We start from the raw sequence: 16708 nt of genomic DNA on the forward strand, positions 1-16708 counted from the left end.
CTTTCCTAATTCCGTAATAAAATTCCGGGTACCTTTAAAACAAGAGTGAATAGGCATCTTGCGATATAAGCTTGTGATTGAGTATGTGCCTTTAGTGAATAAAAAAATATTCAAAAAGCTGACGATCTGTTTTCAATACAGCTTACGCAGTACAGAGTTTGGATCGATATCAAAGCGACGATAGTGATAAAAAGTAGATAGGTTCCGATTAGTATCAAATTTTTAGCAAGACAAGTATCCTAGTGGGTATAATAATAATGTATTAAGTATATAAAGGGCTAAGATGCGTATTTATATGTATGCGAATTGTTTAGGAGAAATGGATGCTGCGTAAGAAATTTTCTTTGCAGATGCCTTGAAAAGACATTCTCTTGTGCAAAGCCGAGACAAAGACCATATTGATCGCGATTCGCGACACAAGGAGCTTGGTCTCAAAAATGAAATGTACGCTGGCGGATAAACACTTTCAAAATGCCAGGTTTACAAGCACCTACATTAAATTCGACTTTGACTACGTAATCACACTATAACGGCTATGATCAAGCGCAAACCAATAATAAAAATTTATCAATGCCTATGGAAACTTCTCATATGAGAAAACTTGGAAAACGCGATAAAATGTTCTGTACGGACGGGAAAGAAATAAGTGGATTAGAAAAGGCGTAACACACGATAAATGAAATTTTACGAGTACGTCGTTTTTATAGCTACTTTACTTTGTTCATACGAAATGTACCTACTAAATACTACATAAAATAATAACCATAATATGCAGTAGGTCAAAAGTACATGAATAAATGTATATAGTAATATAATACAATAAATAAAACAAATAGCATAAAATAATTGTTGAGAGGCATTTGAGAGCTCTGTACTCGAAAAATCATTCATTGTTGTAGTAGGTGATTTGTATTGTCCAATTTTGAGAAAGAGGTTAGCTGCCGATCAACTCGACTAGGCAACGTTCGGCTCAGCTTCGAGATAAATGTTCTCGTCCAAAATTCCTCAGTCCTTGAAGACCAAAGTCAACGATCAATGCATACCTATAGCCAGGAGAATGAGGAGATCCGTAGGAGAATCAGAGTAACCGACATAGCTCAGCGGGTTTAAAAGGTAAAGAGGCAATGGGTATGGTAGTTTGAAAACCGATGGACGTTGGGCAAGGTGTAATGTAAAGTGCAGCGTTGGAAGATCCCTCATTAGGTAGGCAAACGAGATCAAACGACTGCGAGCCGTTGGATTTAGGCGGGCGGGAGACCGTGGCGTGCGAAAGACCCTACAAGAGACTTATGCCCAGCAGTGGGCGTCTATCGGTTGTCGACGATGATGATGATGATAAAATAATAAATCGACGGTTTCTGTTGGATTTGACTACGAAAAGGTTTAACTTTTATTGTTCTTTGTTTGGTCTTCTTTTTAGCAAATTGAAAGTGCAAACCTTTACGTATTACTCACAATTATTGTGTTACAGTCACTAATACGTGGTTGGTTTGTGGTTTGTAATTGTTCTTTCGTATTTATATTGTGTTAGCTTGGAAAACTTGCGTTATTTCAATACCACAATCTGATCTTCTGCACGATCTGAAGCTTGTAATGAGAGACTTCATACAAATAATAGCAATAACAGCATAACAAAATAAAATTAAATATTCATCCAGTGCACTGTGAAACTTGCAAACTTAATGCAAAATGTAATTTTGTTTCAATAAGTTGTTTCCTGCAGGAAACTTTGTAATCTCTTATTTAAATCATATAAAACAAAGTTGTAATCCGCGTTTGTCGGTGTAATCGTTTATAATATTAACTTTAAAACTTCGTAGTAGATTTTAATGCGGTTTTCACCATCATGCTAAATTTATTAAAAAATTACGGTGAATATGAAATGGATCAGAAGAAATCGCCCACCTGTGCAAAGCTGGGGCGGGCCAGCTAGTAATCTTATAAATACGTTTTTTTATTGGGTTGTGCTTCAATCACGCCGCAACGGAGCAATGGATCGACGAGATTTTTTGGATAGACATAGTTAAAGACCGAAAGATAGAAAGTGATATAGGCTACTTTGTAGCCCGGTTTAAAGATATAAAACCTAAATCCATTCAAAAGAAGTCGCGAGCATCAACTAGTGATATAAATATACCTAATGTTAAAGCCAATAAATACCCTGTTCCCACTTTGTTCCGCAAAAGCTTAATTATAAGCTAAAAGAAACTTTACAATGCTCTCTTATTTCAGTCAGCGCTCAACGTCTCCTTATTTAGCGATAAGGCGATAGAAAGGAAAATTTTCCTTTTAAAATTTTCACAGTAGATAACTGTTCGCTGAAATTAATGATGACGTAGGTATTTAACAGATAATGAATAGAGCTAATGAATAAATCCTTAATCAAAATCAAAATGAAAGACATACATACATAAACTACTTGTTTAGAAGCATGCGTGCACTGACTACATAATACGATTAACAGGGCTCTCTCGTCACTCGTTTCATACAATCGTAGTTCCAATTTCATTTGTCTGTGGTGTTTTAGATTTTTCTAAAAATATGTAGTTTTAAAATTACAGGTGTTCAAAGATTTGTATGAAAATTTTAAAGACCGCGTAACTTTGAAACCGAATATTTTAACAGAAATCTGGAAAACCACAGACATAGATATTAGTTTCTAGAATATGTCTGCAAAATTTCATAGACTTTGGTTGCTTAATATTCAAATGAAATTGGAACTACGTTTGTATGAAACGAGTGACGGAGAGAGCCCTCTTAAGTTGCATCGGAAACATCTGCTGGGAAATCGTGCCCGTCATATTGTGACATCCTAACTACAAATATATTTTGATTCAATATTTTTAGTATACTTTCAATGGACTATTAAAAATATATTGTATTAGAATATATTATTTCTAGTTAGGTCGTCACAATAAGTCCCTAGGTAGTATGGCGGACACGATTTCCTATTCTTAGTTAGGGCGCATTAGGTATATCTATATGTATTCTTAGTTGTATGGTGGTTGTTTGCAATGTGGTAACGAATATCCTTAAAAGGAATACAAACAAAAATATTAAAAGGTTGACGATATGATAGTATCACGCTCGAACTGCGCGCACGCCGATATCAAAAGCGGCCATTTTGGACCGGATATACGTACATTGACAGTCGTCATTCGTCACTAAGGTAATGATGTCCTACAAATCGATACGAATTTGCATTTTAGTGTAAGGGTTCAATTTATACTAGCAGCGAATCGAAGCGAATTTCTCAAATTTAACACAGCATATTATTGAATCGTCAGTAAAGTTCTAATAGTAATAGTGCGTACCTAAGTCAAAAAAGTTACAGGAGAGTAATAAACCTGTATAAAATATTCGTTAATAACCATTGATGTATAATATTTTGAAGAATAAGGATTTAAAATGATGTTATTAACGAAATAAAAGATGAACGAATATGATTCTGATTGGTGGAATGAAAGCGGGGGGGTGAACTATCTTCATCGAATGGCAAATGTTAAAACCCGTCAAAAATGACTTACGCACTGTTAGAACTTCACTGACGTTATAATATGTCCATTACGTAAAACACAAACTTCTTGCCCAGGTAAAAAATTCGCGAGATGTTTTTTTTATTTATTTTTCGTTTGAAGTCGGTGCTTTACATGTGCAGATAGAGGTCAATATGCTGTGTTAAATAGAAATTCCTTTCGATTCGCTCTAGTATAAATCGACCCTGAATTAAACATGCCAGAAGCTCTCAAAGCTTTAAAATATTTCTCCAGTAAATATAATTCAGGTAAGCTATACCTAGACGATGTATTAGGTAATTCTGGATAAAGTACATTTCTAATGGCGAAAGAATTATTAAAGTCGGTTCAGTAGTTTTAAAATGTATCAACAAACAAACAAATCTTTCCAATTTACAATATTAGTTTAGATATTATATAGGTACTTACTTATTTATAGTTTTTTTACAATTTTTTTATTAACAATTTTTGTTAGTAAGGTGATGGTGATAATTTTATTATTATTATTATTATTTATTATCTTTGTCAACTTATCATAATCTACAATTTGCATGATAGCTTTTATACATTTAATACCATTATTAAATAATACCTACTCTACGGCACTATTTTAGACATCACTAAACTATCATTATAATTAGGTAGACCATACAAACAATTATACCTATAACGTATTATTTTATCCTTTGGCATTTTCATTTGGAGCCCGACCTTGGCCGCTCAGTTGTACCACCGTTATACGAACTAGGTATAACCGCTAAGTGCCTGTGCTACTAGTTAATTACCTGCCTCGAGAGGGTTTTATGTTCTCTTAATTAATCTTATAAAAGACAATCTAGATTTTATATTTTAAATTAAAGAATTGAAATCTTTCGCTGAGTAAAGACCACGTAGTGATCTCAACACTGATGGAAGCTCAGGAAGAAACAAATTCTTCAGGCCCAAAATGTTGAATTCCTAAAATGTTGAATTTGGAAAATGTTGAGTCCTGAAATGTTTTGTGCTTTGAATCTTAATTTTAAATCCTTTCAAAAATGACTACACAGTCAGCGTGTTTTAATTCTAACGCGCTCTACCTACATGCATATTAAATTGTCGTCCCAAACAACGATACCAGCGGGATTCAACGATGTCATATTACTTGCCAGCGAACATTGCATTCGCATTTCAACTATGCAGACCCTGGTAAAGTACAAGTTTGACTGCATGAGTCATGACTAAGGAAAGGAAATTATGAATTCAGAAGTCTGTATATTACGTGTATGTTAGTTCATCAGTTCCCTCCTTTTCCGCCATAATTGCCAAACTAGTCGTTATATGGTGGCCTATAGTTGTGACAACGCTTAGTATAAATTGATTGTGATTGTTATCGATCAAGTTTACCCAAACCGGCCGGTAACTGGATGGAGACCGACTTTGGAAGTCCAGGCCGTTCCTTTTCTCCGTGCTTCGGAGAGGACCTTAAGCCCTGTTATCAGAAGGTTCTAATAATAATAGTTGTAAAATCTAAGACTCGAAATCTCAAGCTTCCAAGTCGTGTTGTGTGTAGAAGATCTGGGAACCCAACGCGAGATTCTCCCAAGAGAACTCTTACCATTTTGTGATTAATGGAAAGGGACCACGATTCTCAGCAATGAGGAAAACTTAAATAGAGAAGAAGAAGAACAATGCACCCCAATTTTAATATTTCAATGTTTCAAAATATGATTTATTTTAGTATTACCTATGCCAAGTTTATTTTGTTACTATACTAATTGGGATAACTGCCAGCCAGGTCACAGAATATTTTGCCGTTGACTCTACGCATAAATTTCCTACATAGATTTAAATATTGGCAAGAGAATCTCAAAAAATAAGGATGAAGATAATGAATAAGTATTGGCTGAAAGAATAACACCAAGACGGTGTCTAATAGATAATGATTACTGAATAACAGTAAAACTGTAAAAATATAACATGAGAATACAAATTAGCATATAGTTATAATAGCAGGAGTTAGGATCAGAAGATTTAATACAAAAAAATCTTAATTAACAACTTAATTAAAACTGCATTCAAAAATCATTATTTAAGTTCCTAGGTCTAATAAACCCGGATCTTATCAACGACTCTAATTAGTAGATGCTCGTTAAAATGTAAGCAAATGTCAAATTCTTTGAGACGTAACGGAATAAGTGAAATAACATTCATTATTATTTTTATAAGAAATTATTATAATTGGCGCCTGTTTCACAACCGCCAGAATCCAGATAAATTTTATCTATTGGTTCAAATTGTTATTTTGACAGATCTCTATCACAAAAACAGTCATGTAACGTAAATTCATTCGTTAGATATAAATTATTCTGGAGGCTGTGAACTTTTAAGAATAGTAATAAATCGAGCTAGAATGACAGAATATGCCTATTATGGATGATGCATATTTAGGTTATCAATGATTAGGACGTATTTGGCGCTTTAAAAACTGTAAGCAGGACGCTCAAATATGAAAAAAATATACTGTATCATATTTTGTGCCTGTTAATTATGTCGAATCAAATATAGGTATTAGGTACCTATATACCTGCATATTAAGTATAGAAATTGCACGTTTAGAATATATAAAAGATGACAATGTTGATGATTAGGTAAAATAAAGATTACTCACATCTTGAATGACTCATAAATACTGGTTATACAAATTTTCTCGCTACAAGCTTCGTATCTAACGTTCGTTTTTAACGTATCTATCTACAGAGAACATATTTTCCATTCGTTACGAGTAGTAAGTAGAGTATACAATAATATTAGCATTAGCTAATCCATACTAATATTATAAATGCGAAAGTGTGTCTGTCTGCTAGCTTTTCAGGGCCCCTTTAACATATTTTAACGTTTCGTAAACAGGGATAGCTCACATTCCGGGAACAGTCTAGACTTTTTGGACGGGGCACTTTTTATCCCGGATAAGCAAAGAATGCACGGGTTTTTTAAAAACCCTAAACGAAGTCGCGGACATCATTTATTTTGGACAGTTTTGATAGTTTGCATCCAGGACACAGATATAGGCTACTTTCCCAGATCCCAGAAAATTGAAGTCTCACGGGATTTCTAAAAAATCTAAATCAACACGGATGAAATTGCGGGCAATATCTAGTAAATAATATAGTTTTAAAAACTATAACTCATTCATGATATAAAAACACATATCGGACCATATCGGACATTATTATCATAGAAATAATCTCAGTTGAATGACAGGACAGAGATGAATAACCAGCAACAACAGCGCGGTATCGCTCCACCCGTCTCGAATTTTGGGAAACGCGGGAATTTGTCAAAATAGACCTCATAAATTAAAAAAAAAAAAACAACAACGTTGCTAAGTAACTTATCGACAGATTACAGATTAAAATACATTAAAACCTATAATATTACATAGTTTACGGGATTGACACTATCATCATAAAAATAATAATCTTAGTTGAATTACAGGACAGAGATGAATAACCAGCAACAGCGCGGTATCGCTCCACCCGTCTCGAATTAGGGAAAACGCTGGAATTTGTCAAAATAGACCTTATGAGTTAAAAAAAAACAATAACTTATCGACAGATTACAGAATAAAATTAAAACCTATAATATTATATAGTTTACGGGATTGACAAGTACTGTTTTCTTGATGGTTTTAGTGCCAGAGGATTTCGCGCGCAATGTGGTCAACAAAACAGATCATATCATTTACCTACCACAGGAAATTCCTTCCAAGATCCACAATAACAACTACACAAAACTAAAACACAACGTAGAGACACTAACAGTTTTTTCACGCACTGATAAAATAGGACTTAGCCGTAGGCGTGCGCGTACGCTGTCGTCCGTCCAATAGTATATTCGATACTGACTCCAGCAGGCAGCAAGTCGTGGACGGATTGCAGTGATTCAGATCAACCGGCCGTTTCGCCGGGCACCCGTTCTTTAGAAACTCCACTGGCAAAGGCCGACACCACAATTCCGTACTCACCTCGCCCGTTTTGGTACATCGATAATAATGAGTCACTTATTGTGGTGACGTAGGTCAACAAGGATGATCGAATAACTATTACAAGCGACGGCAATGACATTATGAGCCAAACAGATGTTGAAATATCTACAAGTGCAGAAAAATTTGTATACATTATTATAATGCAAATAATGATTTCTACGTATGCATCCATCACACATTTAACTATATCGCTGTGTCCAGCACAAAAATGTAACCAGCATAGAAGTAGGTGCCATAGCAACAAATAATGGACAGCGGCATGCAGTAAACGCCGCTGTTCATTATTTGTTGCTATGGCAGTAAAGTTAGGTAAACATAATAAAGTGGATGATACCTTCTCATGTTTAATGATTTATTTCCAAATCATTATTTACAATTATAACAAGACCAGAAATAATAATAACTACATATTAACCATCACAATCCTGCAATGGAAGGCGACGGAGCTGAAAATTCTAATACCAGAAGCCGTTTTTGTTGACATTGATGTAGATGAGTTTATGAACCTGCCAGAAAATTTTGAAGGCGTCGAAAAGGTACTAAAGGCAGTTAGATGAGCAACATGGAAAGTATAAATTTATGGAGTACACATTAAATACAAAAATAATGCGTCTGCGGCAACAAATACAAGACCTTGCAAAATCATTAGAAATGATTGAAAAGTTGAATACTCAAAAAGAAGATATGGAAACAAAGTTTCTTTTGAGGGATCAAGTATTTGTAAAGCCTAATTAATGCCCATAAAGACTATACTTATTGTAAGAAAACAATAAGAACTAAAAAAACTTAGAAGCATTATACTCAAAGCATTACATAAACTTAAAAGTAAAGCTACGAAGGTTCCAAACGCGCCTAGGTCTGAGAAGAGTCCACAACAAACTCAACCGGGTTATTTCTTACTTAGATAATGCACCTACCTAATGTAAGAACATAGAAACTGCATTAACAGCTTTGGTACTAATAACGAGGCGTATTCCGCTACATGCAGCGGTTCCGCCTAATCGAGTAGGTACCTACTACTCGTAGGTGTAAAGCGAAAATACTATCCAGCTAGAGATGTTATTTCGTTAATGAATACAGTTTCTCATAATCGTTGAGACCTAATTGTTACGCTACACCGACAACTTTCAACCTCAAAAAGTTGTGAAACTAATAAAAACTTGTATTCTAACATTTCGAGAAAAATATCGTTGAACCGGAGTACCTATATTTAGTTGCGATATTTTTAGAAACAATTCAACCGCGTCCTATTTTCGCTAAAAATATACTATATGCTACTTTTTATATAGCCGCTGTACCTAATCTCTGGTATCTTGTGTTATGGTGCAATATTATATAAACTAAGATAATGGTGCTATTACAACTCTGAAATTCATGTCCTTGAATTGATAAGTCATTTTAGTTGACATATAAACCATTCGCAGGAAAGTAAAATTTTCACGCTTGTAATGAATCGCTTTTATTGCCTATATTCCACTCTAGGTGCTTATATGCCCTTAAAAAGACCTTTCATTCCATGAACAGCGCGGATTTCCACTGAATGGGTTTTTTGTCGTAAACATACAAGTTAGTGTTATTTTATGTTTCAAAAAAGAATAATATCTCTTTAACCACGTTATAAACTGTTTACATAGCTACCGTTTACAATTTTAACAGTATACAATTTTATGTACTAGGTATTTTGGTTGAAACGGAGCTGGATTCCCGAATTGAGAGCAAAGCACTCGCTTGGGCATCAGCCAACCGCATTGATTTTCGCCGGCCGGACCCTCAAACTGAAATTTTGCTATGCAGAAGGGAGAGATCACAAATCTACAGACTGGATTTTTCTTTTTGTATGGCAGTTCGTCATTTTTGAAGTTAGAAATATGGAAAATGTATGCAAATTGATGTTGGCTTTTGTTTATACCAACCATTTTACCATTTATAGCAACCATTTAATACCCTTGGGAAATGGAATTACAGTAGTAGTAGTATTGAAAAAACTCAAACAGAGCCTGAGATGTTATCGATGGGAAATTGGTTACTCGACAAGCATAAGTAGATATTATAATGCTATATTCGATTACTGTACGGTACCTGAGTCAGCAACAACAGGTCCCAGAGGATCAAAGCGTACGCGATGTTCGACCGCCGCTCTGGCTGCACATACGAGATCGGAAAAGAACCGGTGCCTTCGTAAAGCCAACTCGTCACGGCCTACTGGTGTGGCCGGGGGTTCTCTAGGTCCTTCGTTATCATTTACAGCTGCATTTTTTTCAAATACATCGTCATCGTCCGAACACGATTCGTGCTTCGTTTTTGGTATCCTTTCACCGATATCCCCACTGTCTGACGTAGATTTCAATATGCCAGTAGATTTACGTCTACCTAAACGTACATCTATATTTGTTCGAGCCAATTCCTGTTCCAAATTAGCGAGATCTTCCAAAGTTGCAACATTTCTATAGCCACAATCAACGGAATATCTCTTGAATTCGGAACGAATTTTTTTGTAGTCCACTGAGTATCTCTTTTTTGCATATTCTGGCCTTATAAAAACATCATCCGTATCCTCGTCTTCCTTTTCATCGTTGCTGCCATTATCCTCGTCCACAAGTTCATCTACTTCCTGCTGCACAGTGGGAATGTTATCACTCACGAGATTACTATCAACTTTTACTTCAACATCATCCAGGTTCACACATTCCTTGGATGAATCACTCGAGCTCTCTGGGGCATACTTTTTTTCAGACTCGGAATCTTTATTGGTTTCCAAATTTTCTTTACATTGCACATTCTCCTTTGGAGACTCCATGATTTCAGATTTGGATTTACTTTTGTTAATTTTTTTGCTCGGCCGTGCACAGCAACTTTTGAACATAATTTAAACGACAAAAGTGTAAAATATAATTTGTTTAACTGGAAACATACGATAAACTTTAATGAATTTTAACGTTAAATATGAAAACTATATTATTGTTTCAGTCGTTGGCAACATTTAACGAGTTGTGTAACGTTAATATATCATTTCCGTGTGATAATTGCGTGTACAGCATAACAAAGTGTTGTGCGATGTAAGCGTCGTGGTGAGGTCGGCGGCCGGCCGGGCGCACGGCGGCGGGCGACTGGCGGCACTGACGCAGGGCGGATGCGCCGCTGCCTGGCGCATCCTGCCACCAGCCACCCGTGCTCATTACTCTCTCGGCTTTTAAAGAGCCCACAAAGCTCTGCACACAAGCGCTATGTGTACTTTTCACAAGGAACATTTTCTGTGAAGTACCTACTCGTAGCTAGTTAGTCAAAAGAGACTAATATTCAGATTCAGAGTATACTTCGTAATAGTATTTTATTTTTAAATTATAATGTAAGAAAAGAGAGCCTGAAGAATAGTACACGTTTTTCAAAATTTCAAAGAAGTATATATTCTTTGAAATTTTGAAAAAGGTATACTCGTTCGTAAGCGTATATATACGTGGTTCGACGTTCGACCGTCTGCGAGCACGGCAGTCTGGATGCAAGAGTGACGCGCCTGCGTGGAAACTAGCGGGAAAACAATTTCCTCCTGAATAATTTATTCTGTTGAACTTGTGTTGATTCTATTAGGATTCCGTACATCAAAAGGATAAACGGAACCCTTATAGGATCACGTTTTTGTCTGTCTGTCCGTCGGTCGTGTCTGACAAGAAAATCTTTTGTGAATTTGTGGTTACAACACAAGAAAAAAAATTGAAATGTGTTTCAATTTTTAAAGCGAAACCAAGTGGTATCTATACCAAGTGGGGTATCATACGAAAGAGCTTTACCTGTACATTCTAAAACAGATTTTTATTTATTTTTATGTAGGTATAATAGTTATGATCTATTGTGCAATATGTCAAAAAAAAATACCTGCGTACGGGACCCTCAGACCGCGAGTCTGATTCGCACTTGGCCAGTTTTTTTTAACAAAATTACAGAATTTAGACATGAGCGTATAACTTATCAAACACGAAAGTTACTTATAAGATATTTACTTACTAATTACGAATATTTGAACATACTGCTCACACTTCTCCACACAAACGTACTACGTATTAGCTTATAATATTCTATTTTTATAGTTCTAGATTTAAAACTTGGCCAAATATCGATTTATCTATGTCCGACAATAAACAACAAAGTAAAATTGTACCTACAAGTACTTGCATTTATAGGTCAGTGAAAATTATATTTGATTTGAAAGTTATGAGTAGACAACTTACGATCACGGATATTGGATTCAAAGGATAGAGAGCATTATCTGAAGCAAAATATGTTAGTCTGCCTGCCTATATGCCTGTGTTTTAGCTCCTGATTGCTTTACGTATTTATGGTGCCTGAAAGACGAGTGATTGCAACTAATAATTAATAAATTCAAAATTTAAAAACCCCCAATGCAAAACTCTCTAAAAAGTAAATAACTTTCAAACGGCTGAAACAATTTTCTTGGATTATACATATACATATACAGATACACCCTCGATCAAGCCACCTTTCAAACAAAAAAAAACTAAATTAAAATCAGTTCATTTGTTTAGAGGCTATGATACCACAGACAGATACACAAACACACAGATACACACGTCAAACTTATAACACCCCTCTTTTTGGGTTGGGGGTTAAAAATAATATGATATGGATATAGCTGGTGATTGTACAGAAAGTATATTATACTAGTTGTACTCCTGTTTTACTCATGTGAATTGTATAAAGATTAATCAATAATCGGTTGTGATTTGGAGTTATGGCCTTTTAAAGAATATGTTAAATAAAATGATAAGAGGATCAGATAATAATGGCATAAAAACGTACACATGCTAATTATATAAAAATTGACCAACAATTCGGTTGTGATATAGAGTAGTGCTGGGTTAAATACAGGTGCAATACAGGTATTTCCTAGTGCAGAAGGTATTTAAAAAAAAAAAGGTAAAAATCCTGACCGCCGTAACAACGCGTCTTTCGATTCTCAAGCAAATGACCAGCAAAAAATATCTTACCTGGTGTTAGAACTTAAGCAATAATGTGTGAAAAGTTACCTACGTTAAAAATACAAAAATGAAGAACAAGTAGCAAGTACAACATTTCTTAATTGTTTCATATATTTCAAAACAATAAAAACAAAATATGTGGACTGAAAATGAACATAAGTGCAGCAATGGTCTAATTTTTAACTTTCTTAATTTTTATTTACAAAATGATGTAAGTACTAAACACAAGATAACATAATGCATGAAGCACCCTCTTCCAACATCTATTTTGAAGAGGAGTAAAGAATAAATTCAAAAATAGATTGTAAGTACATTCAGAGCATCCACATTTCATCACATTAATAAAACTTCAATTTTTTTTAGTCATTGATAGTCATACACCAAACCTAAGTTTTATTTTATTTAATTTGTTATAAACCGCCCACAAAACATGTAATAATAAGATAATGCTGCCAAATTGTACCTAAGGTACCTGCCTATATTTTGTTTTGCTTTGTATGTGCTTTTCTGTATTAATTTTGTGGTGTTCAATAAAAGTATATTCATTATTCCTTGAGTTTTATAGGTTTCATGAAACTCCATTTATGGAAATAAATCCAAATCACAAACTCTACCACTTGTTCTTATCAATAATAATACATTAACAATAATATTGATAGAACTTGTTTCCTCTTTCATTAGTACCAGTTTTGCTTACTATATAAACCACATTTTCACAAATCTTTAACAAAATTCATCAGAGGTAAAAGTGCTCCAACACCAACAGCATCTGCAGCGACATGGCACCAACGCTATAAAGTCCATGTTTGGATTGGATCTGTGAAGGTGCATACACTGAGTTTATAGATAAATTTCCGTCTTCAATCCATGCCAAATATTTTTGGCCCATGAACGACGACGATTCTAAGGTACGCTAAGTCACTAAACAGTCTGACTTTGACGGAATAGAGTTCCAAACCGCGGCGGAATTCTCTAATATCTAATCAGTGAAATACATTCGGAAAGGCGTAAATACGTAGAAGATATACTTTTCTTTAAATTTTAAGTTGGGTTTAAGGTTATAAGTACGTAATAAAAATTACCGTTAGAATAGCAATGTAGTGGCAAAAGGTAACAAACTATTTCACACACATATTACTTAAAAAACATTAGCAACGAGATTTATCCAATTTTTAGAATTTATCTATCGATTTGAAAGCAGAAAACTTAATTTTTTCATCTATAAATTGGTGATATTGTAGCTGAAAACAAACTACTTTGCAAAGGGAATATTACGACTGCCAATTTAAAGACGCTAAAACAAACAGTAATTTACTTACGGCTTGGTTGACGAATAAATCAGCAACTGCAATTAAATTCACTATTTCAGTATAAAATAATATAAAATCAGTCTTTTATTTAAGATTCAATAGGTTACTTTTACTTGTCAAATGTCTTTTCAACTCAATTGTCAAACTAGCTCTTTTTTTTTTGCTCTCTCGCCTGGCTTTACAAAGATTAGCCAATGTCAAGTTTGTAGTTATTTGTATAATAGTTACAAGTTATAACAAGTTAGGGAAACTATACAAGTATGCACCCCGTCTGTGCCGGCGCTCACCGACACACGCACGGCACCCCCTTAGAGCGCTTTCCAGTCAGTTTTAACAAAAAAAAACACTCCAAAAAGGCAGAGCACGCCTGCCAGCTAACACCAACACAGACGAAGTCTCAAATAAACTAGTGATGTGAATTATAAAATAAACCCACAGAATATAAATTCGACTACATTTTATTGTAGTCAATTATCATAATTTTCCATTTTTATATTAGCATGAAAGCTGAATGTGATCATGATGATAACTATTTATTTAATCGAAATATTTACTCTCAATCTCGCTAATTCTCTTGTAAACAATCTCAGACTAAAGACAGGCCTCCAGGCCTATCCTTTTTCTTTTGTAACACTATGTACCCCTTTTTGCTTACAACTTGATGCCCAGAGCCACACTAAAGCCGGGCACTCATTAGAGAGCTGTAACCGTAACACATCTGCGACCTGCCACAGGTGGTACGCGCTGCACTCACATCGAGCAGACTATGACCGCGTACATGTTATTGTAACCAAAATCAGTGAGTACGTGGTTTGTGAGCCTGCCACAAGCGCAATACGAGCAGTTTGCAGCGAGCTGACATCTACAACTGTCGATTTTTGCGCGAAAAAAAAAGGCGTTCGCAGTGCGCTTGTGGACGTCACGAGCCAATGCCGTCTTGTTGCCAACCTACAATTAATATTGTCGAGCATTTATTTCATTAACGAGCGAATGTATAGTCGATTAAATTCATCACGAGTGACTGGCAAATGCCTTGTGCTGATAAAAGCCTATAAAGTAAACAATGCCAAACTACACTCGCGTGCGTGGTAGACTATGGCTTAAACACTTCTTATTCTGAGCAGTTACACTGATGTGGACATCGCGTACATGTCCTCACATTAATTACCGTTACTGTATCTGATTGGATACAGATACAGCTCGCTTAATGACTAGGTGGGCACTGGACGCCGCGAGCGAAGCTCGTTTCATGCGCACACTAAAACTCGTTCAGTATCTGTCCGGCTACAGTTCGCTTAGTGAGAACCCGGCTTAATTTTGTCAGCTTCATGTCAAGGCAAATTCTACAGGAAAATTAAGTTAAATAGGTATAGGTTCCTACCTAGGTCAAATTAAACAAAAAGCAATACGTAAATTTTTTATTTCAGTTTTCGTGAAGGCAATTGAAAATAGTTGTACAGCTTTCTTAATTAAGTTTAAAAAGTGCAAAATGTTATATTGCATTGAAGGCACACAAAATTTACTTATTATAGAGGCTAGCTGTTTGCATCTGTAGTTTAATCTGTAAAATTTATATTATTTTTTCTGTACAATAAATACATAATTCTACAACATTAAAATTTAAAGCACAGTGTTTTTTTTTGGATTTCTAACAAATATGTGATAATTCCGTACAAAAATATCCCACGATTATAACTACAGGTTTAATATTTTTATAAGAAATCAAACTAATAATTTAATAAATACATCATTTTATCTAACCATCTAACACAATAATTTTTGTAATTTTACTTGTATTACTAAAAATAATTTATCCCATACTATAAATATCCTTTCTTAATATAGAATATAAAGGCAAGATATCGAAAAAAAAAAACATAATTTTATTTTCAGTAACCCATCCAAGCCCATTATTACTATATGCTTAGATGGTGATAGTATACCTAAATTTTATTTATTACTTGAAACTTGTACATAACAATTATTACAAATAAGTATGGCAGATGCCTCAAAATAATTATAGTAATGCATTCTTAGTTTCAATTACTTACATCAACCATTACTTCAACCACAGTTTATTATTTCTTATTGTACATATGTAATTTAAAAATACAAGTTATCAATAAATTTTGTGCACAATATAGTAAACTCTATATTATAATGTAATAAAAATAGCTTAATAATAATTCTCTATGCAATACAATTAGTGTAGATTCATCAAATTAATATTTTTCCAAAAATGTTTGTGAAGAAGGCTTTCTGGTGTAACTATTGCTAAAATATGATTTGTAGTGTAACAAAAGTACTATAAAAAATAAAACAAACACTACCGCACCGCGTGATACGTAACGTTACAGTTACCTTTAAACTTTGACCGCCAAAAAAAGTAAAGTGGCTTGCCAGATAAAGTGGGTATAACTGGGCACAATCAGTATTTATACCTTCATAACTATTGAGTTAAATAAAGGTATTGTCCAAAATTAACAAAAAAATTGCTTTTATCGGTGTTCAAAGTTTAACGGTATCTGTAACGTAACTATAACCGTCTGATGTACAAACCCTTTATTCATAAAGACGTCGCACAGTGATAGGAAAACTACAACATTTAGACTACTCGAGTCCAATATTATGAAGTTGCAACATAGTTGCGGTCTGCGCATATTCAGTCAAGGATACAAGATCTGTTTTCGTCCTGCGCACACTTCACACGCACACAGCGCACTCATACGCTTTGTGCTCAGAATGGACTACTTGTTTTGGACTGTAAACTATGTAATATGTAATTTAAACCGCCTCTAAAATAATCTAATATTTTATCTTATTCATTCTATATTATAAATGCTTATTTCACATGCTTCTAAAGTTGAT

At 34.7% G+C, this 16708-nt stretch overlaps 1 protein-coding gene across 4 annotated transcripts in view; it reads right to left on the reverse strand.

Annotated features, from left to right (window-relative positions):
• LOC123873699 (adenylyl cyclase-associated protein 1) overlaps positions 1 to 13963 on the reverse strand; it is a 47806-nt gene extending 33843 nt beyond the window's left edge. The window contains exon 1 of one of the 4 annotated variants that reach the window (XM_045918706.1): positions 13850 to 13963. Coding sequence is in view for 1 of the 4 variants with exons in the window: in XM_045918687.1 (XP_045774643.1) it covers positions 9619 to 10402 (784 nt within the window). In the remaining 3 variants the exon portion in view is untranslated. Of the gene's footprint in view, positions 1 to 7239; positions 7490 to 9618; positions 10629 to 13849 lie in introns of those variants that run through there. The other 3 variants (XM_045918687.1, XM_045918714.1, XM_045918724.1) reach the window with 3 other exon arrangements.
• Between the last annotated feature and the right edge of the window lie 2745 nt (positions 13964 to 16708).

The sequence above is a fragment of the Maniola jurtina genome, chromosome 2, assembly GCF_905333055.1.
Source record: "Maniola jurtina chromosome 2, ilManJurt1.1, whole genome shotgun sequence".
In the NCBI taxonomy this organism is placed as follows: domain Eukaryota; kingdom Metazoa; phylum Arthropoda; class Insecta; order Lepidoptera; family Nymphalidae; genus Maniola; species Maniola jurtina.